This window comes from Hemitrygon akajei, chromosome 6, assembly GCF_048418815.1.
Source record: "Hemitrygon akajei chromosome 6, sHemAka1.3, whole genome shotgun sequence".
NCBI lineage: Eukaryota > Metazoa > Chordata > Chondrichthyes > Myliobatiformes > Dasyatidae > Hemitrygon > Hemitrygon akajei.
Window position 1 is genome coordinate 38,015,556 of NC_133129.1, and position 27,946 is coordinate 38,043,501.

A 27,946-nucleotide genomic window follows, 5' to 3' on the forward strand; every position below is an offset into this window, starting at 1 on the left:
CACTATGCTACCGTGACGCTCCGAAGGCCAACAAGCTCTTACAGATGGCAACATGATAATGAGTCAGATAATCTGTTACTGAGACATCAGTAGAGTTAAAAATGGAAGGAAAGGGAGGAATTTCTTTCATGTAATATTGAAACCACTCCCCACCACCACCATCCCCCCCACCACCGAGATGCCAGAAGGAGAAATTAAGTGACCTCTACAAGAGGTCCTACTGGGTGTCATGGCTTGAGGATGACAGACACAAGCAGGTTTTGAATCATTTAGCGTCTCCTTTTATGGAATATGTGGATGCATCTGAGGGCTATTCACAACCTTAAGGGAAGTGGAGACCAAGGCTCTGGATTCCAAGAGGAAACAGACAGTCCAGCACAAACACAAAGTAGGCTCAGGAAAATATGGTGCAATATATTTTGAGAAGAAAACATGTAATAGAAGTGTAGACTAAAATGTGAGGAATGGCTGAACGTGTGAGGAGCTGGCTCAAATAGATAAACTAATGCAGCAACAGCTTGCATTCTCTATCATGCAGCACATATAGCAAATATCATTATGCATTTCAGGAGACAAAGATTGGGCACTAAGCAATAGTCAGACAGTGGTCAAAAGCTTAGTCAAAGAGTTAAATCTCAAGGAGCACCTAGACATGGTAACCTTATTTGAGAATGAATTCTATGATAAAAGCCCATATAGTTCAAGGTCAGAGGGTCTACAATGAGTAAAATGATCCCGTTCGGGATCAGTTTTGAGTCTTCCTCACATTGAATAGCTTGTCAAACTTCTCTGGAGTAAACTTGCTCAAAATACTTCTGACTTTCCTGAAGAATATAGAAATGAAGGTGCAGATCAAGTCAGCACAATAAAGTAAAACTCATCATACTTGGGACTTTGCTAGTGCTCTACTAGCAGATTTTCTGGACTATTGGATGTTAATTCACCTACACAATTTTAATGCAAAAACGGAAGCTCTGGAAGAACTCAGCCAGTCAAGCAGCACGTATAATGATACACAAGTCAATATTTCTTCAGAACTCATCCAGAACTGACACAAGACATTAATGGTTTCTTACAGCATTTCTATTTTTGTCCCAGATTTCCGATTCTGCTGTCTTACATGTTCTGCATTTACTATTCTCCCTTTTTTAAAATATGCCTCACTCTATTATAGTAAATTTCCCAATGAACCTGCTATGTTTAAAGAGAGTATTATAAATAGGGCCTTGATTATTTAAAAAAGCATTAGAACTGGGGCCCCAGTGAATTAAATGCAATCATGGGAACTGGGACCCAGTGAATTAGAAGGAAGTGTAGAAACCAGGCTCCTGCTGAGTGAGAAGGGAGTGTGGGAACCAGGCTCCTGCTGAGTGAGAAGGGAGTGTGGGAACCAGGTTCCTGCTGAGTGAGAAGGGAGTGTGGGAACCAGGCTCCTGCTGAGTGAGAAGGGAGTGTGGGAACCAGACGCCTGCTGAGTGAGAAGGGAATGTGGGAACCAGGCTCCTGCTGAGTGAGAAGGGAGTGTGGGAACCGGGCCTCCGCTGAGTGAGAAGGGAGTGTGGGAACTGGGCCTCCTGCTGAGTGAGAAGGGAGTGTGGGAACCAGGCTCCTGCTGAGTGAGAAGGGAGTGTGGGAACCAGGCTCCTGCTGAGTGAGAAGGGAGTGTGGGAACTAGGCTCCTGCTGAGTGAGAAGGGAGTGTGGGAACTGGGCCACCGCTGAGTGAGAAGGGAGATAGGGAACCAGGCTCCTGCTGAGTGAGAAGGGAGTGTGGGAACCAGAATCCTGCTGAGTGAGAAGGGAGATAGGGAACTGGGCCTCCGCTGAGTGAGAAGGGAGTGTGGGAACCAGGCTCCGGCTGAGTGAGAAGGGAGTGTGGGAACCAGGCTCCTGCTGAGTGAGAAGGGAGTGTGGGAACCAGGCTCCTGCTGAGTGAGAAGGGAGTGTGGGAACCAGGCTCCTGCTGAGTGAGAAGGGAGTGTGGGAACCAGGCTCCTGCTGAGTGAGAAGGGAGTGTGGGAACCAGGCTCCTGCTGAGTGAGAAGGGAGTGTGGGAACCAGGCTCCTGCTGAGTGAGAAGGGAGTGTGGGAACCAGACCCCTGCTGAGTGAGAAGGGAGTGTGGGAAATGGGCCTCCGCTGAGTGAGAAGGGAGTGTGGGAACCAGGCTCCTGCTGAGTGAGAAGGGAGTGTGGGAACCAGGCTCCGGCTGAGTGAGAAGGGAGTGTGGGAACCGGGCCTCCGCTGAGTGAGAAGGGAGTGTGGGAACCAGGCTCCGGCTGAGTGAGAAGGGAGTGTGGGAACCGGGCTCCTGCTGAGTGAGAAGGGAGTGTGGGAACCAGGCTCCTGCTGAGTGAGAAGGGAGTGTGCGAACCAGGCTCCTGCTGAGTGAGAAGGGAGTGTGGGAACCAGGCTCCTGCTGAGTGAGAAGGGAGTGTGGGAACCAGGCTCCTGCTGAGTGAGAAGGGAGTGTGGGAACCAGGCTCCTGCTGAGTGAGAAGGGAGTGTGGGAACCAGGCTCCTGCTGAGTGAGAAGGGAGTGTGGGAACCAGGTTCCTGCTGAGTGAGAAGGGAGTGTGGGAACCAGGCTCCTGCTGAGTGAGAAGGGAGTGTGGGAACCAGACGCCTGCTGAGTGAGAAGGGAATGTGGGAACCAGGCTCCTGCTGAGTGAGAAGGGAGTGTGGGAACCGGGCCTCCGCTGAGTGAGAAGGGAGTGTGGGAACTGGGCCTCCTGCTGAGTGAGAAGGGAGTGTGGGAACCAGGCTCCTGCTGAGTGAGAAGGGAGTGTGGGAACCAGGCTCCTGCTGAGTGAGAAGGGAGTGTGGGAACTAGGCTCCTGCTGAGTGAGAAGGGAGTGTGGGAACTGGGCCACCGCTGAGTGAGAAGGGAGATAGGGAACCAGGCTCCTGCTGAGTGAGAAGGGAGTGTGGGAACCAGAATCCTGCTGAGTGAGAAGGGAGATAGGGAACCAGGCTCCTGCTGAGTGAGAAGGGAGTGTGGGAACTGGGCCTCCGCTGAGTGAGAAGGGAGTGTGGGAACCAGGCTCCGGCTGAGTGAGAAGGGAGTGTGGGAACCAGGCTCCTGCTGAGTGAGAAGGGAGTGTGGGAACCAGGCTCCTGCTGAGTGAGAAGGGAGTGTGGGAACCAGGCTCCTGCTGAGTGAGAAGGGAGTGTGGGAACCAGGCTCCTGCTGAGTGAGAAGGGAGTGTGGGAACCAGGCTCCTGCTGAGTGAGAAGGGAGTGTGGGAACCAGGCTCCTGCTGAGTGAGAAGGGAGTGTGGGAACCAGACCCCTGCTGAGTGAGAAGGGAGTGTGGGAACCAGGCTCCTGCTGAGTGAGAAGGGAGTGTAGGAACCAGGCTCCTGCTGAGTGAGAAGGGAGTGTGGGAACCAGGCTCCTGCTGAGTGAGAAGGGAGTGTGGGAACCAGGCTCCTGCTGAGTGAGAAGGGAGTGTGGGAAATGGGCCTCCGCTGAGTGAGAAGGGAGTGTGGGAACCAGGCTCCTGCTGAGTGAGAAGGGAGTGTGGGAACCAGGCTCCGGCTGAGTGAGAAGGGAGTGTGGGAACCGGGCCTCCGCTGAGTGAGAAGGGAGTGTGGGAACCAGGCTCCGGCTGAGTGAGAAGGGAGTGTGGGAACCGGGCTCCTGCTGAGTGAGAAGGGAGTGTGGGAACCAGGCTCCTGCTGAGTGAGAAGGGAGTGTGGGAACCAGGCTCCTGCTGAGTGAGAAGGGAGTGTGGGAACCAGGCTCCTGCTGAGTGAGAAGGGAGTGTGGGAACCAGGCTCCTGCTGAGTGAGAAGGGAGTGTGGGAACTGGGCCTCCGCTGAGTGAGAAGGGAGTGTGGGAACCAGACCCCTACTGAGTGAGAAGGGAGTGTGGGAACCAGGCTCCTGCTGAGTGAGAAGGGAGTGTAGGAACCAGGCACCTGCTGAGTGAGAAGGGAGTGTGGGAACCAGGCTCCTGCTGAGTGAGAAGGGAGTGTGGGAACCAGGCTCCTGCTGAGTGAGAAGGGAGTGTGGGAACTGGGCCTCCGCTGAGTGAGAAGGGAGTGTGGGAACCAGGCTCCTGCTGAGTGAGAAGGGAGTGTGGGAACTGGGCCTCCTGCTGAGTGAGAAGGGAGTGTGGGAACCAGGCTCCTGCTGAGTGAGAAGGGAGTGTAGGAACCAGGCTCCTGCTGAGTGAGAAGGGAGTGTGGGAACCAGGCTCCTGCTGAGTGAGAAGGGAGTGTGGGAACCAGGCTCCTGCTGAGTGAGAAGGGAGTGTGGGAACTGGGCCTCCGCTGAGTGAGAAGGGAGATAGGGAACCAGGCTCCTGCTGAGTGAGAAGGGAGTGTGGGAACCAGGCTCCTGCTGAGTGAGAAGGGAGATAGGGAACCAGGCTCCTGCTGAGTGAGAAGGGAGTGTGGGAACTGGGCCTCCGCTGAGTGAGAAGGGAGTGTGGGACCCAGGCTCCTGCTGAGTGAGAAGGGAGTGTGGGAACCAGGCTCCTGCTGAGTGAGAAGGGAGTGTGGGAACCAGGCTCCTGCTGAGTGAGAAGGGGGTGTGGGAACCAGGCTCCTGCTGAGTGAGAAGGGAGTGTGGGAATCAGGCTCCTGCTGAGTGAGAAGGGGGTGTGGGAACCAGGCTCCTGCTGAGTGAGAAGGGAGTGTGGGAACCAGGCTCCTGCTGAGTGAGAAGGGAGTGTAGGAACCAGGCTCCTGCTGAGTGAGAAGGGAGTGTGGGAACCAGGCTCCTGCTGAGTGAGAAGGGAGTGTGGGAACCAGGCTCCTGCTGAGTGAGAAGGGAGTGTGGGAACTGGGCCTCCGCTGAGTGAGAAGGGAGATAGGGAACCAGGCTCCTGCTGAGTGAGAAGGGAGTGTGGGAACCAGGCTCCTGCTGAGTGAGAAGGGAGATAGGGAACCAGGCTCCTGCTGAGTGAGAAGGGAGTGTGGGAACTGGGCCTCCGCTGAGTGAGAAGGGAGTGTGGGACCCAGGCTCCGGCTGAGTGAGAAGGGAGTGTGGGAACCAGGCTCCTGCTGAGTGAGAAGGGAGTGTGGGAACCAGGCTCCTGCTGAGTGAGAAGGGAGTGTGGGAACCAGGCTCCTGCTGAGTGAGAAGGGAGTGTGGGAACTGGGCCTCCGCTGAGTGAGAAGGGAGTGTGGGAACTGGGCCTCCGCTGAGTGAGAAGGGAGTGTGGGAACCAGGCTCCTGCTGAGTGAGAAGGGAGTGTGAAAAAGGGCCCCTGCTGAGTGAGAAGGGAGTGTGGGAACCAGGCTCCTGCTGAGTGAGAAGGGAGTGTGGGAACCAGGCTCCTGCTGAGTGAGAAGGGGGTGTGGGAACCAGGCTCCTGCTGAGTGAGAAGGGAGTGTGGGAATCAGGCTCCTGCTGAGTGAGAAGGGGGTGTGGGAACCAGGCTCCTGCTGAGTGAGAAGGGAGTGTGGGAACTGGGCCTCCGCTGAGTGAGAAGGGAGTGTGGGAACCAGGCTCCGGCTGAGTGAGAAGGGAGTGTGGGAACCAGGCTCCTGCTGAGTGAGAAGGGAGTGTGGGAACCAGGCTCCTGCTGAGTGAGAAGGGAGTGTGGGAACCGGGCCTCCACTGAGTGAGAAGGGAGTGTGGGAACCGGGCCTCCACTGAGTGAGAAGGGAGTGTGGGAACCGGGCCTCCACTGAGTGAGAAGGGAGTGTGGGAACCAGGCTCCTGCTGAGTGAGAAGGGATTGTGGGAACCGGGCCTCCACTGAGTGAGAAGGGAGTGTGGGAACCAGGCTCCTGCTGAGTGAGAAGGGAGTGTGGTAACCAGGCTCCTGCTGAGTGAGAAGGGAGTGTGGTAACCAGGCTCCTGCTGAGTGAGAAGGGAGTGTGGGAACCAGGCTCCTGCTGAGTGAGAAGGGAGTGTGGGAACCAGGCTCCTGCTGAGTGAGAAGGGAGTGTGGGAACCAGGCTCCTGCTGAGTGAGAAGGGAGTGTGGGAACCAGGCTCCTGCTGAGTGAGAAGGGAGTGTGGGAACTGGGCCTCCGCTGAGTGAGAAGGGAGTGTGGGAACCAGACCCCTACTGAGTGAGAAGGGAGTGTGGGAACCAGGCTCCTGCTGAGTGAGAAGGGAGTGTAGGAACCAGGCACCTGCTGAGTGAGAAGGGAGTGTGGGAACCAGGCTCCTGCTGAGTGAGAAGGGAGTGTGGGAACCAGGCTCCTGCTGAGTGAGAAGGGAGTGTGGGAACTGGGCCTCCGCTGAGTGAGAAGGGAGTGTGGGAACCAGGCTCCTGCTGAGTGAGAAGGGAGTGTGGGAACTGGGCCTCCTGCTGAGTGAGAAGGGAGTGTGGGAACCAGGCTCCTGCTGAGTGAGAAGGGAGTGTAGGAACCAGGCTCCTGCTGAGTGAGAAGGGAGTGTGGGAACCAGGCTCCTGCTGAGTGAGAAGGGAGTGTGGGAACCAGGCTCCTGCTGAGTGAGAAGGGAGTGTGGGAACTGGGCCTCCGCTGAGTGAGAAGGGAGATAGGGAACCAGGCTCCTGCTGAGTGAGAAGGGAGTGTGGGAACCAGGCTCCTGCTGAGTGAGAAGGGAGATAGGGAACCAGGCTCCTGCTGAGTGAGAAGGGAGTGTGGGAACTGGGCCTCCGCTGAGTGAGAAGGGAGTGTGGGACCCAGGCTCCTGCTGAGTGAGAAGGGAGTGTGGGAACCAGGCTCCTGCTGAGTGAGAAGGGAGTGTGGGAACCAGGCTCCTGCTGAGTGAGAAGGGGGTGTGGGAACCAGGCTCCTGCTGAGTGAGAAGGGAGTGTGGGAATCAGGCTCCTGCTGAGTGAGAAGGGGGTGTGGGAACCAGGCTCCTGCTGAGTGAGAAGGGAGTGTGGGAACCAGGCTCCTGCTGAGTGAGAAGGGAGTGTAGGAACCAGGCTCCTGCTGAGTGAGAAGGGAGTGTGGGAACCAGGCTCCTGCTGAGTGAGAAGGGAGTGTGGGAACCAGGCTCCTGCTGAGTGAGAAGGGAGTGTGGGAACTGGGCCTCCGCTGAGTGAGAAGGGAGATAGGGAACCAGGCTCCTGCTGAGTGAGAAGGGAGTGTGGGAACCAGGCTCCTGCTGAGTGAGAAGGGAGATAGGGAACCAGGCTCCTGCTGAGTGAGAAGGGAGTGTGGGAACTGGGCCTCCGCTGAGTGAGAAGGGAGTGTGGGACCCAGGCTCCGGCTGAGTGAGAAGGGTGTGTGGGAACCAGGCTCCTGCTGAGTGAGAAGGGAGTGTGGGAACCAGGCTCCTGCTGAGTGAGAAGGGAGTGTGGGAACCAGGCTCCTGCTGAGTGAGAAGGGAGTGTGGGAACTGGGCCTCCGCTGAGTGAGAAGGGAGTGTGGGAACTGGGCCTCCGCTGAGTGAGAAGGGAGTGTGGGAACCAGGCTCCTGCTGAGTGAGAAGGGAGTGTGAAAAAGGGCCCCTGCTGAGTGAGAAGGGAGTGTGGGAACCAGGCTCCTGCTGAGTGAGAAGGGAGTGTGGGAACCAGGCTCCTGCTGAGTGAGAAGGGGGTGTGGGAACCAGGCTCCTGCTGAGTGAGAAGGGAGTGTGGGAATCAGGCTCCTGCTGAGTGAGAAGGGGGTGTGGGAACCAGGCTCCTGCTGAGTGAGAAGGGAGTGTGGGAACTGGGCCTCCGCTGAGTGAGAAGGGAGTGTGGGAACCAGGCTCCGGCTGAGTGAGAAGGGAGTGTGGGAACCAGGCTCCTGCTGAGTGAGAAGGGAGTGTGGGAACCAGGCTCCTGCTGAGTGAGAAGGGAGTGTGGGAACCGGGCCTCCACTGAGTGAGAAGGGAGTGTGGGAACCGGGCCTCCACTGAGTGAGAAGGGAGTGTGGGAACCGGGCCTCCACTGAGTGAGAAGGGAGTGTGGGAACCAGGCTCCTGCTGAGTGAGAAGGGATTGTGGGAACCGGGCCTCCACTGAGTGAGAAGGGAGTGTGGGAACCAGGCTCCTGCTGAGTGAGAAGGGAGTGTGGTAACCAGGCTCCTGCTGAGTGAGAAGGGAGTGTGGTAACCAGGCTCCTGCTGAGTGAGAAGGGAGTGTGGGAACCAGGCTCCTGCTGAGTGAGAAGGGAGTGTGGGAACCGGGCCTCCACTGAGTGAGAAGGGAGTGTGGGAACCGGGCCTCCACTGAGTGAGAAGGGAGTGTCGGAACCAGACTCCTGCTGAGTGAGAAGGGAGTGTGGGAACTGGGCCTCCGCTGAGTGAAAAGGGAGTGTGGGAACTGGGCCTCCGCTGAGTGAGAAGGGAGTGTGGGAACTGGGCCTCCGCTGAGTGAGAAGGGAGTGTGGGAACCAGGCTCCTGCTGAGTGAGAAGGGAGTGTGGGAACTGGGCCTCCGCTGAGTGAGAAGGGAGTGTGGGAACCAGGCTCCTGCTGAGTGAGAAGGGAGTGTGGGAACCGGGCCTCCACTGAGTGAGAAGGGAGTGTGGGAACCGGGCCTCCACTGAGTGAGAAGGGAGTGTGGGAACCAGGCTCCGGCTGAGTGAGAAGGGAGTGTGGGAACCAGGCTCCTGCTGAGTGAGAAGGGAGTGTGGGAACCAGGCTCCTGCTGAGTGAGAAGGGAGTGTGGGAACCGGGCCTCCACTGAGTGAGAAGGGATTGTGGGAACCGGGCCTCCACTGAGTGAGAAGGGAGTGTGGGAACCAGGCTCCTGCTGAGTGAGAAGGGAGTTTGGGAACTGGGCCTCCGCTGAGTGAGAAGGGAGTGTGGGAACCAGGCTCCTGCTGAGTGAGAAGGGAGTGTGAAAAAGGGCCCCTGCTGAGTGAGAAGGGAGTGTGGGAACCAGGCTCCTGCTGAGTGAGAAGGGAGTGTGGGAACCAGGCTCCTGCTGAGTGAGAAGGGAGTGTGGGAACCAGGCTCCTGCTGAGTGAGAAGGGAGTGTGGGAACCAGGCTCCTGCTGAGTGAGAAGGGAGTGTGGGAACTGGGCCTCCGCTGAGTGAGAAGGGAGTGTGGGAACCAGGCTCCTGCTGAGTGAGAAGGGAGTGTGGGAACCAGGCTCCTGCTGAGTGAGAAGGGAGTGTGGGAACCAGGCTCCTGCTGAGTGGGAAGGGAGTGTGGGAACCAGGCTCCTGCTGAGTGAGAAGGGAGTGTGGGAACCAGGCTCCTGCTGAGTGAGAAGGGAGTGTGGGAACTGGGCCTCCGCTGAGTGAGAAGGGAGATAGGGAACCAGGCTCCTGCTGAGTGAGAAGGGAGTGTGGGAACCAGGCTCCTGCTGAGTGAGAAGGGAGATAGGGAACCAGGCTCCTGCTGAGTGAGAAGGGAGTGTGGGAACCAGGCTCCTGCTGAGTGAGAAGGGAGTGTGGGAACCAGACGCCTGCTGAGTGAGAAGGGAATGTGGGAACCAGGCTCCTGCTGAGTGAGAAGGGAGTGTGGGAACCGGGCCTCCGCTGAGTGAGAAGGGAGTGTGGGAACTGGGCCTCCTGCTGAGTGAGAAGGGAGTGTGGGAACCAGGCTCCTGCTGAGTGAGAAGGGAGTGTGGGAACCAGGCTCCTGCTGAGTGAGAAGGGAGTGTGGGAACCAGGCTCCTGCTGAGTGAGAAGGGAGTGTGGGAACTGGGCCACCGCTGAGTGAGAAGGGAGATAGGGAACCAGGCTCCTGCTGAGTGAGAAGGGAGTGTGGGAACCAGAATCCTGCTGAGTGAGAAGGGAGATAGGGAACCAGGCTCCTGCTGAGTGAGAAGGGAGTGTGGGAACTGGGCCTCCGCTGAGTGAGAAGGGAGTGTGGGAACCAGGCTCCGGCTGAGTGAGAAGGGAGTGTGGGAACCAGGCTCCTGCTGAGTGAGAAGGGAGTGTGGGAACCAGGCTCCTGCTGAGTGAGAAGGGAGTGTGGGAACCAGGCTCCTGCTGAGTGAGAAGGGAGTGTGGGAACCAGGCTCCTGCTGAGTGAGAAGGGAGTGTGGGAACCAGGCTCCTGCTGAGTGAGAAGGGAGTGTGGGAACCAGGCTCCTGCTGAGTGAGAAGGGAGTGTGGGAACCAGGCTCCTGCTGAGTGAGAAGGGAGTGTGGGAACCAGGCTCCTGCTGAGTGAGAAGGGAGTGTGGGAACCAGACCCCTGCTGAGTGAGAAGGGAGTGTGGGAACCAGGCTCCTGCTGAGTGAGAAGGGAGTGTAGGAACCAGGCTCCTGCTGAGTGAGAAGGGAGTGTGGGAACCAGGCTCCTGCTGAGTGAGAAGGGAGTGTGGGAACCAGGCTCCTGCTGAGTGAGAAGGGAGTGTGGGAAATGGGCCTCCGCTGAGTGAGAAGGGAGTGTGGGAACCAGGCTCCTGCTGAGTGAGAAGGGAGTGTGGTAACCAGGCTCCTGCTGAGTGAGAAGGGAGTGTGGGAACCAGGCTCCTGCTGAGTGAGAAGGGAGTGTGGGAACCAGGCTCCTGCTGAGTGAGAAGGGAGTGTGAAAAAGGGCCCCTGCTGAGTGAGAAGGGAGTGTGGGAACCAGGCTCCTGCTGAGTGAGAAGGGAGTGTGGGAACCAGGCTCCTGCTGAGTGAGAAGGGAGTGTGGGAACCAGGCTCCTGCTGAGTGAGAAGGGAGTGTGGGAACCAGGCCCTTGCTGAGTCAGAAGGGAGACAGTGAACCAGGCCTTTGCTGAGTGAGGGTGTGTGGGAACCAGGCCCCTGCTTAGTGAGAAGGGAGCACAGCAATCATCACTCAATGAGCCAAATGGAATTTTCAGTCAGGTAGCCGACAGTGTTTTACTGTACTGAAATAAAAATATAATGGTAGAAACACTCAGCAGACTAGACAGCTTCTCTGGAAAGAGGAACACTTGATGATGAAGATTCTCTGATTTGAAATGCTAGTTGTGCTCGTTTCTACAGATGCTACCCGACCAATTTGCAGAAACTGGAGTCACAATCTCAAAATAAAGTGTACGCAATTCAGAATGGAGATGCAAAGAATTTTTTCCACCCAAGGGGCTGTAGAGGCTTGGTTATCAAGTGTATTAAAAACAGAGATTGATAGAATTTAAGAGATAAAGAGAATTGACTAGTGGTTACTGCAGGAAAGGCAAATGTTATTTAGACGATTGCACAGGCATCTGTGCTAATAGCTTTACAGCACTGTATCACAAAATATTAAAATGAAGAAATTTTAAATTACTCTTTAGAAGATACAACTAACTACGTAATGATTCTGTCTCAAAGAATTAATGGGACTTCAGTGTGTTGATTCAGAAAAGAGTAACTAAATTCGGCAACAGTAAACCAATTAAATCACTAACATCTCTCACAATTTTTATAGCGATATATATTTAGATGATTAAAATCAGTTATTTTAGTTGAAATAATAAGGGAACATAAATAAGTGAACTGCTGCAGGTACATTAAAAACTTTCTATTTAGTTACTGAGACACAGTGTGGAAGGAGACATTGGAGACATGCCGTCCAGCTTTCCCCGATTTAATTGTTGCCAAACCACAGGTCAATTTGCAGTGACCAGTTAACCTACCCGTTAGTACGTCTTTGGACTGTGGGAGGAAACCAGAGCTCCAGAGAATGTACAAACTTCTTACAGGAAGCGGCATTTGAACCGGGGTTGCCTGTCCTGTACAGTGCTGTGCTAGCCAGTACATTATTGTGCCGCCCCTAAATTATGATTATTTGCTATTTATGTTAATTATGACCCCCACTAATTAATTTCCAAATCATTTAAAAGGGTATTAAAAACTATTATCTAATGAACACTCATGCCATGATGCTTAAAAATTAGATTCAATTACCTGGATTAATGTTACATTACACAATATTGATGGAAATAAAACCACTGTGCCACTTCTCTCTCCAGAACTGAAAAGTTCCACCCCAGGAAGAAATTCCAGTTAATTCATTCCTGCACCCTCTCTCATGCAACCACATCCTTACTACAATGTGGCAACCAGAGCTCTCTCAATACTCTAGTTATGGCTTAATCAATTTTTTTAAAGTTGTGTCAATTCATCCTTGTTAAAATTTTTTAAAATACTGCAGATGCCATAAATCTGAAATAATAAAAAACAAAATGCTGAAAACCTCTGCAGCTGAGGCAGCATCCATGGAAAGAGGAAACATTAGAGTTTCAAGTCAAAGAATCTTCAGAACTGAGAAAAGAGTTAATCAAGGTAGTAGAGGGCAACCTGTGAATAGAAATAGGGTGATACAATGTAGTCATCGAGGAGCAACCAAGCTCCTTGGCTGTGTAACATTACCAGCACATTACACAGATAAAGCAGCACACAAAACACTGGAGGAACTCAGCAGGCCAGGTAGCATCTAGGAAAATAGTACAGTCCACAGTTTGGGCCAAAAAGCTTCAGCAGGACTACTCCTTTATTACTACATTAATCATCAGCAGTTTTATTTATCTCTATTCAGAGATACAGTGTTGAAGAGACTCTTCCAGCCCAGTGAGCCATACCGCCCAGCAACCCATCTATTTAACCCTTGCCTGAACAGAGGACAATTTACAATGATCAATTAACCTATTAATCGGTAGGTCTTTAGAATGTGGGATGACTGGTGGCGTAGTGGCATCAGCGCCAGACTTCTGAGCGAAGGCTCCCGAGTTCGAATTGTGATGAGATCCTAAGGTTTATTCATTATGGACTGTGCCTTTAAAAAGAGAGAGAGTGTGTGCACCATTAATTCAGAGAGAGCGAGCACCCAGCAGCTCATGAGTCGCTATGGTGACGGAAGGGCGGAGCTCTAAAATGGACGGCTGGCGTTTGGCCTGTTTGGGATATATACAAGGTCAGCTGGCTTATCAGACAGACACATGGAAGACACACAGAAGAAACAGACACTGGATGAGCTTTGAGTGCCCACGAAAGGGTGGGTTTTGCTTGCAGTGTGAAAAAGGGGGTGACTGGTGGAAAGATATCGGTGTGTCTAACCCTTGCCTGGGTTGATAGCTTTACCACATGAAGATGGTACCCTTTTGTGTGGTCACAGACGGTGACTTTAACAGGACTTCGGAGTACAATGGAAAGATTGGCGGCATCGGCTTACTTGGAAAACAAATCACCTCTCCCTCTCCTCAATTCTACTCAACTCAATATCACAAACTGAACTGACTTCATTCCTATACCATCGTAAGACTGTATCATTTACCACCTAAGCGTGAAGAAGTTTGGGGTTTTATATTAACACACATGTATGCATAAACTCTGCTAACCTGTTTGATTTATCTGGTTTAATGTTACTATATTACGTAGATACTAATAAATAGTGTTTTGTTAATAGCAAAACCAGACTCCAGGTATGTTCCATTTCTGCTGGTTCTTTTAACCTGTTATGGGGTACGTAACAAAATCCAGCCGGCTCCCTTGCACGCTTTCCATCCGCGCTGGGTTGAGCATCGAGCTAGGAACTTGGCCTCATAAAAACAAGAAAGCTGGCTAAAAAAAAAACGGCGTCCCGATGACTCCACTTGGAGGAGTTAAGGGCTTTCTTCTTTCTTCTTCTTTAGAATGTGGAATGAAACCAGAGTACCGAAAAGGAACTCACAAATTCCAATACTGAATATTGAAAGGCCCAGGTGGTGTGGGCATTCAGAGGATGCTTCCAAAAGTGGGAGAGTCTCGGACTAGAGGAACAGCCTCAGAATGGAAAGGTGCCACTTTAGAACCGAGATGAGGAGGAATTTCTTTAGCCAGAGGGTTGTGAATCTGTGAAATCCATTGCCACAGACAGCTATAGAAGCCCATGTCATTTGGTATAAAGCAGAGGTTGATAGTCAGGGCATCAAAGGTTATAGGGAGAAGGCAGAAGAATATGGTTGAGAAGGAAAATAAATCAGCCATAATCGAATGGTAGAGCAGACTCAATGTGCCAAATGGCCTTATTTTGCTCCTGTGCCATAAGTTCATTATTCTGCTCTATTGGAAAAATTCCTTTTTATCTATCCATTGCCTTCCCCCACCTTCTCTGCTAACAACATTAACTTTTTTTTCCAGTTATGATGACGGCTCTTTGGCCTGAAATTTTAACCATATTTCTTTCTACAGACAAGCTGAATGTGCCTGAGCTTTCCCAACATATGCTGATTTTACTGCTGGCTTTTATACTTTATAGTCAATAGACATAGGAAAACAGATCCTTCTTATGGGATTAAGCTATATTATAAAACTGGGTACATATGCATAATCTGAAGGAAAAACTAAAGACCCTCCCCAATATCATTTAAGAAATAAAGCATGCTTCATTTTTAATACTTGGATTCCTGATAAAAAATGTAGCTTTAATATAATTTTATTATGTATGAATAACAACATATTAATGCAATACAATGTCTGAAGATCTATGAATAACCATAGAACCATATAGCAAGGAAACAGATCCTTTGCTTCACTGCGTCTGTGCCGTCCATCAAGTATGCACCTACTGTTCTCTCTTGTAAAAATTGTGTATAATTTATGTTTTCTTGTGAATGTTGTTTATCTGATGTTATGTGTCTGTGATGCTGTTGCAAGTAGGTTTTTCATTGCACCTGCAATAAACTCAATTTTGACTTTACTCCATTGTGCCCTAGCCAGCATTTTAAATAGTCATTTCATAACCTCCTTACTGTCATGTTCTGTCTCAGTTAATGATGACAGTACCCTATGCCACCTTTATTACTTTATCCACCTTCAGAGGACTATTAAAATTTAACCACGTTGGAAGGACTAGAGTCACAAGACAGGTTTAGATTGAGATATTTGGTGAATCAACTATATTGTAACAAAATTATGATTTATTATTAATTGAATTTAAACTCCTTAGCTGCAGTAGTTTGATTTCAATTTTCATTTTTAGAATCTTTTTGTTGGTACATAATCTTCTACAGCTATAAAACAATACAAAACTTCAACAAATTAATATGTATACAATTAATAAAGCTGAAGAAAAAAAACTGATCGTAATATTTAAAAATGGAAAAAAAATTTGTATATAAGGAAAAGAAGGAAAATAAAAGAACCCCGTCTAACTAAGAAAAAAAACCCCACTGACTACAAAAAAAGGGGGAAAAACCCATTAGGAATCAACCACCTGGAGCAATACGTCTTACCACCATCTATATATATATATAAAGAAAAAGAGTCATCAACCGCCAATTCATATTTATTTAAAAAAAAATTGGAAGGAAACCATATAAAATAATTTAAATTAAATGATAGTATTTGGCAAAAGAGCCCCATCTTCTCTCAAAATTGAATTGGGGATCAAAAGTTCTACTTCTAATTTTTTCCAAACTGAGACATAACATTACTTGAGAAAACCATTCAATTAATGTAGGGGCAGAAGTATCTTTCCATTTTAATAAAATAGCCCTTCTTGCCAGTAATGTAAGAAATGCAATTACATGTTGATCTGAAGATGAAATAATCTGAGTAAGATGAGGAACTATTCCAAATAGAACAGTCAGTCTATTAGGTTGTAAATTAATTTTCAGAGTTTTAGAAATTGTAGAAAATAAAAATTTCTAAAACGATTTTAATGAAGAACATGACCAGAACATATGTGACAAAATACCGGTAGCTACTTCAGTTTTACACCTATCGCAGTAGTTGTCTATACTAGGAAATATTTTAGATAGTCTCTCCTTTGTTAAATAATAATGGTGAACAATTTTAAATTGAATTAAACAGTGATTCGCACGTATAGAAGAAGAATTTACATTTTTCAAAACTCGAAGCCAATCTTCATTAACAAAGGAGTAGTTTGATTTCTAGTCATTTCTCGATTGATTGCCAGTTGATACTGTTATGGTGACTTAACTTTTATGCCACCCTTCCAAGAAGTATAAAATAACATCATCTACTGAAGCTTACCTGTTTGGTCTGTCCAATGTCCTTTCTAATGCTGGATTGTAAAACGAAGTCTGCAAGACAGCCAGTTGTAAAGACAGGATTAGAATGGCATCAAAAGATCAGACGTCACTGCAAAGCCAACCCTATGCATCTGTTATTCCCAGTGGTTTAGAAGGCAAACGTAAAGTTAGATTAATATACACACTTGTAATACATATCACACAAAACACAAACAACAAATGGCTCTCATGGCATAAAATTCTACTTAACCTTAAACTGCCAAGCAGGGTGACTGTGAGATGTCAAATAATTTTAATATCACCCCATTATTCATCATCCAAACTGGAAAATCTTTATTAATGCAAGTGAAAAATGATTGTAAGTTTCTGGTTTGTGACCTTGTCCACATCCTGTTGTCAACAACTATTCATGTTGACACATTTCTAGTAACATTTGACAGAATCACAATGCCCAACGTCATGAACGGTCATTATAAATATATCTATCCATTGTCTTAACAGTTTCTAGCTAAGTATTAACGAACTGTTAGACTTTGAACATTGAAGAACTGTGGAGGGAATGTATATGCCAGGTTTATCAATAAGCCTAGTATTTATAATACTTAAATTAATATGAGGGATTTCAACAAAAAAAAAGCAAATCCAACAAACTTGGTTAAATAATACTTTTTTTGTAAGAGCTCACAAAGGTAGTGAAAATGGGAATTAGTAGACACAGCCTTTCTGAACTTAAAAAAGGCCTTTCATAAAAGACCTCATTCCAGTTGTAAGCACAAGATACCAACTCGTGCTATTAATTGAAAAATTGTTGCGGTCTATAGTGAAGGTCACAGAGTCACACTGCTATAATTATACATCAGAGACACAGGCCCTTTGGCTCAACTTGACCATGCTGACCCAGCTGCCTTCCTCATTTACCTACAACTGGTTTACATCCCTCCAAAATGTTCTTATTCATGGAATTGTTCAAACTTCTTTCAACATAATTGCACCCCCTTCCTTCACTTCCTTTGGTAACAAGTTCCACATACCGCGACACCTTCTGTGTGAAAAAACAAGCCTTTAGGTTTCCTTTAATTTTTCCCTCTCACTTTAACCTATGCTCACTAATTTTAGATTCCCCTACCCTTGGAAAAAGTCTGTGATAGTCCATGAATAGCAGAGATTCTGGAAATGCTGGAACTACACACACACACACACACACACACACTCTCACACAGAGTTTCAGCCCAAAATGTCAACTGTTTATTCCCCTCCATAGATGCTGTCTGATGTGCTGAGTTTCTCCAGCATTTTGTGTGATGATTCATTTTATCTGCGCTTCTCATGATTTTATAATCTTCAATAAGGTCACCTCTCAGCCTCCTTTACTCCACTGAAAGCAGTCTCTCCTCTTAACTCAAGCACTCCATTTCTGACAACATTTTTCCAAATCTTTTCTGCACCCTCTCTGGCTAATTCACACCCTTCCTGTAGTATGACGGCCAGAAATATTGCAGGCGCAGTCTCACTAACATCTTAAACAGTGGTACATGACTCAATGCTCAATCTGATGACAGAAATGAGCCATATACCATAAATGCTGGAGAAATTCAGCAAGTTAAGCAGCATCTATAGAGGGGAATAAGTAGTTGATATTTCAGGCTGAGACACTTCATCAGGGCCGAAAATGAAGGGGGAAAGAAGCAGAATAAGAAGGTGGGGAGGGGAAAGAGTACGAGCTGGCAGGTGATGGGTGAGACCAGGTGAGAGGAAAAGTGGGTGGTTGGGGGGTGTATGAAGGGAGATGCTGGAAGAAGATAGGTGGAAGAAGTAAAGGGTTGAAGAAGGAATCTGACAGTGAACCATGTGAGAAAGGGCAGTAGGAGGAGCACGGAACCAGAGGGAGGTGATGGGCAGGTGAAAGGAGAAGGGGTAACAGGGTAATCAGAATAGAGAATGGAAAAAGGAAGAAAGAAAGAAATGGCTAATTTCTCCCCCCTCCTTAAATTATGACTTTCAACACTGAAGAGAACAAGAGATGTTCTACATCAAGTTGCACAATGTCATGATCTGGAAGGTACAATGATATCATTGCTATTCAACGCAGATTGAAGAAGTACCTCCCCATCTGCAAAATGGAATACTTTTACTGGAATGACTGAAGTTGCTCAGGAAGGAGGCACATCACCACCTTCTCAGATGATTAAACGGGAGCAAAAAAGTACTAGCCTTGATCATGAAAACTGAATACATGAACAAAAATTTAGTTATTATGATAGAATTTTCCATCTTACTCAAGTTTTAAGTGAAAAAATGGAGCAGCAAAGTTAGATATTAAATGTAAAATGGTTGGTTGGTGATGTATCAAACGTAGTCCTGTAATTTCATTTTCCCCAGTGCAAAAACGTAAAGTTCAAAGTTAAAACTAAATTTAATATCAAAGTACATATACATCATCATATACATCGCTGAGATTCATTTTCTTTCTGACATACGCAGCAAGTCCAAAAAACACAACAGAATCAATGAGGAACACACCCAACAGGAGGGACAGCAGCTGATGTGCAAAAGACAAAAATCTATGCAAATACTAAAGGGGAAAAATAAATAAGCAATAAATACTGAGAACATGAGATGAAGTCCTTGAAAATGAGTCCTTAGGTTATGGGAACAGTTCAGTGATTGGGTAGCTGAAGTTAGTGAAGTTATCCCCGGTTCAAGAACCTGATGGTTGAGTGGTAATAACTGTTCCTGAACCTGATGGTACAAGTCCTGAGGCTCCTGTACCTTCTTTTTGATGGTAGCAACGAGAAGAAAACATGATCTGGTCGGTGGGGTTCTTTGTTTATGGATGCTATAGGGCTCCATGTAGATGTGCTCAATGGTGGGGAGGGCTTTACCCATAATGGACTGGGCTGTGTCCACTACTTTTTTAAGGATTTTCCGTTCAAGGGCATTGTTCTTTCCATACCAGGCTGTGATGTAACCAGTCAACAGACATTCATCATACATCTCTCAAAGTTTGTCAAAGTTTTAGCTGTAATGCTAAATCTTCACAAACTTCTAAGGAATTACAGGTGCTGCTGTGCTTTCTTCATAATGGCATCCAGTGCTGGACAATTCCTCTGAAATAATAACACTGAGGAATTTAAAATTGCTGACCCTCTCCACCTCTGATCCCTCAATGAGGACTGGTTCATGGATCTCTGGCTTCCTCCTCCTGCAGTCAATAATCCGTTGTTTTGTCTTGCTGACACTGAGTGACAGGCTGCTGTTGCAGCCCCACTCAGCTGTATTTTCAATCTCCCTCCTATGTGCTGAGGATATAACTTAAGAAACACAATACCTAGAATCAACACCAGACCAGAGAAGAATAAGCCACCCACTTCATAGATTGTTACAAATCAGTCTAGTGCTTATCAATAGATCCAGAAGTGAGAGAACACTGAGACACATTTCACTTCCAGGACAGGATCTATGAAATACTGAGATTTATTAGGTCCAGAAATTCCTGTAAGTCAAGAATGCCCGCCAGTTGCTCCACTGCATCCCTGCCGCTGCTCACTCTCCCCCACCTGCTTGGATAGTGGCTTGGTCTTTAAAGCCAATTCTGAACTGAACAGTATGAGGACCCTGTACTTTAAATGGAAAGCCTGATTCACTGCGTGGCTTTGACACCTAGCTGAGCCAACCCCAAGGCTAAACATTCACAAACAATAAAACAAAATATTTAATATTAATCATACTACTTCAATATTTAAAATATAACAAAAAACTAACATATTTGCTTAACAGTGCATGACCTGAAATTCAGCTCTGTCCTTCACAAATGCATTCAACTGCATTGAGTTACTGCAGTTGTAGCCCATCTAACCTGGCACAAGTTCAGCAGGTAGATTTTGCAGTGTAACTGCTGAAAAACTGAGTAAGTTAGAACGCTGCTATAACTTCGGAGAACAATTTTGATAAAGCTAAAGGATCTTTTTGGAATTCCAGAAAGGAATCCACTCACATGTTTAAGGCCTCAGAACTTTGTCAGCAACACAGAGAAAATGTAAACCAACAGTTAATCCTTCGGCAACAAACATTAAATGCTGGCGGAACTCAGCGGTCAGGCAACATCTATTTTTTGGGTCAACTTTTTGGGCCAAGACCCTTCGTCGGGACTCATTAATCTTTGTTGTTATTGTCTGTTTTCAAGCAATGAAGCAGGAATGAACAGATTTCCACTTCTGATGTCCTCAGGAGGATTTTAAGGTCAATTAACTGCTTTCAAACAGCAGCAAACTATTTCCTTTGTTTTGTTCATGTTAATCAAGCTAAATGAATGTTGAATGCAGTTCAGGTAAATTGGGGACAATTCTTTCCCCTTTTTCAAATAGTACTATGGGATCTTTTACATCCAACAGACTGGCAGATAGAGGTACAAGAGACTGTAGGTGTTGGACTATGGAGCAACAATCTGCTGGAGCAACTCAGCAGTTTGAGCACCATCTGTGGGAAGAAGGATGCTGTCAATGTTTGGGTCTAAACACTGCTTCGGGAAAGCCAGGTGGTTTTGTTCAGTAGGACATCCAACAAGACAGCACACCTTTGAGCAACATACAAACTGCTGGAGGAACTTAGCAAGCCCAGCAGCATCTTTGGGAAAGAGTAAACAGTCAACATTTTGGGCCAAGACCCTTCATCAGGAATGGAAATAAATGTGAAAAGTCAGAGTAAGAGTGTGGAGGAGGGAAGGGAGATGTATATCTTTGACACTTCACAGAGTAAGTATATGAGTCAGCATAGAGTAAGTTCTCATTCAAGGCTCTGAAGGACAATCTCAGTAGATAATCTTCAGGCTCAAACAAAGGTTGCAAACCAATTCCAGATCTCATTTTTGAGCAGTTATACCTAACCAAAAACCTTGGGGGAATTAGCGATGCCAGTGTTACGCACAGAACCTGCACAAAGGTTAGCAATCTTGGGGCCAGAGTTGCAAAGGAAGCAACATAAAGAGAGTAAACACAAGAGATTCTGCAGATTCTGGAAGCCTCAAGCAACACACACAAAATACTGGAGGAAGTCAGCAAGTCAGATAGCATCTATGGAGGGAAATAAAAAGTCTATGTTTCGGCTAATATCCTTCATCAAAAGAGAGTAGTTCTCTCTCTACCACTACCAATGCACTTACACCCAGAAACAACAGAGTCAGATAGAAGCCAAACCAATGGGGAAAAACATTGATTTAACACATCCCTGCTTCTTTATCTCCATAGATATTGTCAGTTTTTTCTGTTTTATTTTACTTTCAGCATCTGTGAAAGCTTGCATTTTCACTTAGACCAGGGATTTTTGAATCAACTGGCTCAATACTCATTGTTGTCGGACTGTAACAAAGTACTACTGGCACATTTTGTACTCTCGCATGATTAAAACATTGCTCTTCAAATTTGGCACGGTTTACTCTATAGTATGAAAGTTAATTCAATTTCAATTTACAATGAATGGAACTGCATTACCAATCTGTCATCTGACACGGGATTCAGGATTTTAATTTAATGCTGGCAGCATCTACATTACTGTGAGAATGTGCCAAAGATTTTTCTCAAGTATTAAAGTGTGCCAGCTGAACAATGAAGTCAGGTGTCAGATATATCTCAATACACCCTGCAACAAGGTAATAACAGAATAGAGGACTTTGCATAAACCGGAAAAGTTCACGCCAAGTTGTTTTATAGTTGGATCCATGGATAACCAACTTTTTTGCAGTGTAAGAAGTGGTTGTTTTTGCAAGAGTCAATTTAACTTAACAAGAGCAGGTGGAGGTGACAGAAAGGGTAAGGTGGATGGGTGGCAGAAGTGGAAGAAGGGTATGCATGTTTGATATCCACTTTACTTACCTCTTGTTCTAACTTGCGAGCTTATAAGCACTTGAGGCTTTCCGAAAGCGTCAGGGTAGAAGGAAGAAAAATTAGGTCTCCTTTAACTCTGCCTCTGGTCTAACCAACCATTACCATCAGTAGAGATTCAAGTAGTTTCTGGTTACCGTTTTCAAACAATTCTCTTACTGGAACTGTAAGAGGAATTGCCTTTAGAAGATTGGCAAATTGGCACAAAGGAAAATCAGAAAGAAAGGGAAGTCTACCCTAATCAACCAACATGGCATAGAGCATAGAACATAGAATAGTACTGCACAGTACAGGCCCTTCAGCCCAAAATGTTGCGCTGACTTTTTTTTTAACCTACTCCAAGTTCAATCTAACCCATCCTCCCAGATAGCCCTCCATTTTTCTTTCATCCATGTGCCTATCTGTTTGTTGTACAATCACACTCTAACTGGGAAGTAAATAATAGCCATAGGGGAAAACACCAGTCAGTATTCAAATGGAAGGAATATTTTGACTGAAAATTTATTTTTCTGGACTATATTTATTGCTAGTTAAAACATTCCTTCAATTGGGAATGATCTGTACTGTAGACCTCTGGGATGCATGGACTTCGGCAAATGCTTGATTGCCAGAATGATGACAAGCATGGCAGCTCTTCCCTCTCTCCTGAATGAGATGTTTTTACATGGATTTCCAGGTGACAATGGATTAGATTCAAAATTGTACCTCTGCATTTGATGCAAAGCTGTAAGGTCAGCAACTTATCTCCTCACCATTTGACTCCTTCCCACGTGGTAGAGAGCAAAGTTTCCAACATAAAAGTGAAAAGAAAATCAAAGAACATCATTGCCAAGGTTGTCCTAAAAAATTAACTTGCATTAAATGGTGCCTCCTCACAACCTCAGAAAAATGCAGATTCTTAACTAATGTCATGCTTCTGGACATTAAGTGTTCTGCAGGCAGAAATGGCAGCAAATAAAATGATCAATTCACATCCATGTTTGACTGAAGGACCTGACTGGTCAAGACTTTAATAGTTTGATTCCTTGACTAGTCTTTTATGTCCAATGCAGCAGGCATTGCAAAATAGTTTAACACTTCTGTTTCTTCACTCCAATAAAAACATTTGAAGGATGGGCAATGATTCTCTCCTAATGGAGGACTCAACATTTCGTTAATAGCAATTCCTTGGATCAAAAGATAGTTAGGGTCCCACAAGACAATTCCAAGTTAAACTCTGAAGAGGGATTAGTTCTTATGGGCCTGATTTTATATACACAAACCTGGTGCAAGATAGTTAAAACAACAGAAACACTTATCCCTTTCAATCCCGCTGCATTTCTGCTGTTATCCCAAGATTAATGAAACCTGCAGAAAGGAAGCAAGTTGTATGTGGATCGGGTCTGCTGAGATCAGAGAACTTGACTTGTATTGCAAACCTAGTCCCATGTAAGGGAAAAAGCACTGGTAATTTCACTATGCCCACACAATTAAGTACATGACAGATCACTTCCTGAATCCCTGATTACCTACAGGCTGCTGTCCTCCCTCACATCATCACTCATGCCCCAGCCCACTTCCTTGACACTGAGAAGCAAATCTCACAATACTAGTTTTCAAGCAGTTCCCTAGCAGATCACTCTGGCTGGGTGTCACACAGAAAAACTGGACATCTAAATAAGCTCTTTCAAATCACATTGGCAGGATCATCACATCCCTAGCCTTACCAGGCTGGTTACTTTGTACTAAACCAAATTTATTATCAAAGTACACTGATTGAGAGGTGGAAATCGGACAGAAAGCAAAGCATGAAAATGAACAGATACTTTCCTCGTTGGCAAGTTGTGATGACCCAGCTACTACAAAATTAGTGCGTGGACCTCAGCTGGACACAAACTATATCAAAAATTTGGACTAAATGTTATATTTCCAAGTTAGCCAATTACACCAATCTGGGGTATTTGTACAAATGCTTTAAGGCAATATGCATAAGGGAAAAAGTTGAATTTCCCCATGGGGATGAATAAAGTATCTATCTATCTAATGAATGGACAGAAACATACCAATAAGAACATAATGTAGAAAAATGTGAGGTCAACAACACTGGTGAAGAGTAAAGCAGTGTATTTGTTAACCAGTGAGAGACTGAGTTTATGAGATGTGGGTGTCTTTGTACAAAGAAACACACAGGTGCAGTCAGCAATGAGGAAGACATATTGTATATCCGCATACAAAAAGGAAGATTTGGTTAGCTGCAGTCTTGTGTACAGTTGAGGTCCTAAGAAAGGATGTTCTTGCTATAAAGGGAGTGCAGTGAGAATTCAATTAACTGATCATGAATGATGAGTGCATTCTTTAAGAGCAGGTTGAGTGGATTGGGACTGTATGTCGAAGAGTTTAGAAGAATGAGTGAAGATACCACTAAAACCTATAAAACTGTTTTCCCTAAGAAGCCTATTTACCAGGCCACACAGTTGTGAATAAGGGGTAGGCCATTTAGGCTGTTTTACAAGGAAATATTACTTTGACAGAAAGTGATCCACGTGGTATTGAATCACCTGGACAGCACAAATACCTATGTCAGGGTGCTGTTTGTTGACCACAGCTCAGTGTTTAACACTATCATTCCTACAGTTCTAATCGAAAAGCTCCAGAACCTGGACCTCTGTACTCCTACTGCAACTAGACTCTCAACTTCATAACCGGAAGTCCACAATCTGCGCAGACTGGAAATAACAGCTCCACCCTGCTGACAGTCAACACTAGTGCACCTCAGGGATGTGTGTATAGCCCACTGCTCTACTCTCTTTAGACCCAGGACTATATGGCACGGCACAACTCAAACACCATTCATAAATTTGCTGATGATATAACGATTGTTGGCACAATCTCAGATGTTGTTGAGAGGGCGTACAGGAGCGAGATATACCAGCTAGTTGAGTGATGCCACAGCAACAGCCAACTCAACATCAGTAAGACCAAAGAACTCATTGTGGACTTCAGAAACGGTGAAATGAGGGAACACACACCAGTCCTCACAGGGGGATCAGAAGTGGAGAGAGAGCAATTTCAAGTTCTTGGGTGTTGGTAGTGCAGGCTCGAAGGGCCGAATGGTCTACTTCTGCACCTATTGTCTATTGTCTATAAAATCTCTTGAGAACCTAATTTGGTCCCAACATACCAATGCAGCTATTAAAAAAGGCAAGCCAGTGGCTATATTTCATAAGGAGTTTGAGGAGATTTGGTACGTCACCAAGAACACTTGCAAATTTCTACAGATGTATTGCGAAGAGCTTTTTAACTGGCTGCATCACTATCCGGGGGAGGGGGGGGTGGTATTACACAGGATCAGATTAAGCTGCAGAGAGTTGTAAAATTAGACAGTTCCATCATGGGCACTAGCTTCTGTAGTATCCAAGAAATCTTCAAGGACTGGTGCCTCAAAAAGGCAGCATCCATCTTTAAGGATCTCCACCACCCAGGACATGCTCAGGAAGAAGGTAGAGAAGCCTGAAGGTATACAATCAATGAGTGAGAGTAAAGAATCAGCCATGATCTTACTGACCTATGAAGCAGGCACACCAGGCTGAATAGTTGACTAATGCTTGCATTTGTTATGCCATCAGCAGAGCAGACTCAACATGCGGATGACACACTTCTGGTCCTATTCCTTAGGGTCTTATAACTGCTCTCAGAGACTGGAGTGAACCTCAGCAAGTGCGTAAAATATAGGAACAGAATTAGTTCATTAAGCCCATCAAATCTGCCCACTATTCCATCATTGCTGATTAGTTTTTTTTTTATCCCTCTTGACCCCATTCTCCTGCCTTCTCCCCGTAACCTTTGACACTTTCATTAATCAAGACCCCATCAACCTCCACTTTAAATATATTGGACTGAATGCCCCTTTGTGAGGGATTGTGGAGAATCAGAAGAATCCTGATGCAGTGAATCAGAAACTGGGGTTAGGAGAATGGGGCTCCCTCTCAGTCATGGGAAAGAACCTAGTCAGCAAGTCCAAGTCATTGTGTGGAGGAGGTGTGGCCCAACCCTACTCCTGTGGCTCTAATCATGTCAGCCATGGTCATATGATTGAAAAGGGATTCTCTTCACCTAAACACGATGTACAAATCTCCACAGAAAGGGGTAAAAATATATCCAACGTGGCCTTATTCTGAAGGTGATCTTTGTACGTGGCTACTTCAAGCTGTGCTAAGACCCAGGGTATACAAATAGTAATGAGCTGTGATTCTCTCTGCCTCACCATTGCAGAGATGAAGCCAGCCATCTGCTGGAATATTCAAGTCAGTTGGTCCACAACATGCTGTTCCTTGAAGGAAATTTTATGCAGAAGAACAGTCTTGACCAAAAGCCAATCAGACACCGTCTGCTTCAGGATGTGCTGAACCTGCCTGTAGGTCAGCTTTCTGTTAAAATCACTTGGCAGAATGCCTCATCTGCATAACTTGCAAACAATCTTGGATCATGCTGAGAAGGGCCCTTGCTGTCAGGTTTTCACGCTCAGTGGAGTCTCTGTCGCTGCTGGCTGCCACTGAGGGGTCATCCATCTGCTTCAGGATAGTGCGCTTGTTGAAGAAATTTATGGAGGGATGCAATTGAAGTTACCTCAAGCAGATGGTGAAAGACATATTTTGGTGTGCCTGAAACTTGCCATTTTTCCAGTGCATAACCACATTCCAAGGTCCAGACTACATGTTGAAGGACACACTAGAGTGTGCTGTGGTCACAGCAAGAGCTCTGTGGGGAAAGACCATAGGTTAAAACCTTCCTGCAAATGCACTCGAAGGGCCCTATACACTCTCCAACTTGTTGCTCTTAGAGCATACATGAATGAAAAATTGATACTATGTTGATACAGTATATTAATCTTGTATTAGGATGATATGACATGTATGTGAATGTATAACTTTATGTATTTTCACTGAGTAAATTATATTCATGGGAAAAAATTTGCTTTTTTGTGAATTATATATAACCATACAATAATTACAGCACGGAAACAGGCCATCTCAGCCCTTCTAGTCTAGAACGATTACTTTCACCTAGTCCCACTGACCTGCACTCTGTCCATAACCCTGCATTCCTTTCCTGTCCATATACCTATCCAATTTTACTTTAAATGACAATACCAAACCTGCCTCTACCACTTCTACTGGAAGCTCGTTCCACACAGCTACCACTCTCTGAGTAAAGAAATTCCCCCTCATGTTACCCTTAAACTTTTGCCTAACTCTCAACTCATGTCCTCTTGTTTGAATCTCCCCTACTCTCAATGGAAAAAGCCTATCCACGTCAACTCGATCTATCCCCCTCATTATTTTAAATACCTCTATCAAGTCCCCCCTCAACCTTCTACGCTCCAAAGAATAAAGACCTAACTTGTTCAATCTTTCCCTGTAACTTAGGTGCTGAAACCCAAGTAACATTCTAGTAAATCTTCTCTATACTCTCTCTATTTTGTTGACATCTTTCCTATAATTCGGTGACCAGAACTGTACACAATACTCCAAATTCGGCCTTGTACAATTTTAACATTACATCCCAACTCCTATTCTCAATTCTCTGATTTATAAAGGCCGACATACCAAAAGCTTTCTTCACCACCCTATCCACATGAGATTCCACCTTCAGGGAACTATGCACCATTATTCCTAGATCACTCTGTTCTACTGCATTCTTCAATGCCCTACCATTTACCATGTATGTCCTATTTGGATTATTCCTACCAAAATGTAGCACCTCACACTTATCAGCAAAACTCCATCTGCCATCTTTCAGCCCACTCTTCTAACTGGCCTAAATCTCTCTGCAAACTTTGAAAACCTACTTCATTATCCACAACTCCACCTACCTTAGTATCATCTGCATACTTACTAATCCAATTTACCACCCCATCATCCTGATCATTAATATATATGACAAACAACATTGGACCCAGTACAGATTCCTGAGGCACACCACTAGTCACTGGCCTCCAACCTGACAAACAGTTATCCACCACTACTTTCTGGCATCTTCCATCCAGCCACTGTTGAATCCATTTTACTACTTCAATATTAATACCTAACGATTGAACCTTCCTAACTAACCTTCCATGTGGATCCTTGTCAAAGGCCTTACTGAAGTCCATATAGACAACATCCACTGCTTTACCCTCATTAACTTTCCTTGTAACCTCTTCAAAAAATTCAATAAGATTTGTCAAACATGACCTTCCACGCACAAATTCATGTTGACTGTTCCTAATCAGACTTTGTCTATCCAGATAATTATATATACCATCTCTAAAAATACTTTCCATTAATTTACCCACCACTGATGTTAAACTGA

At 46.4% G+C, this 27,946-nt stretch overlaps 1 protein-coding gene across 2 annotated transcripts in view; it reads right to left on the reverse strand.

Annotated features, from left to right (window-relative positions):
* sorbs2b (sorbin and SH3 domain containing 2b) overlaps positions 1–27,946 on the reverse strand; it is a 452,225-nt gene that overhangs the window by 48,016 nt on the left and 376,263 nt on the right. For both annotated transcript variants that reach the window (XM_073048156.1, XM_073048157.1), the window contains one exon: positions 15,742–15,791. In XM_073048156.1, the coding sequence (XP_072904257.1) occupies positions 15,742–15,791 (50 nt within the window). The remainder of the gene's footprint in view (positions 1–15,741; positions 15,792–27,946) is intronic.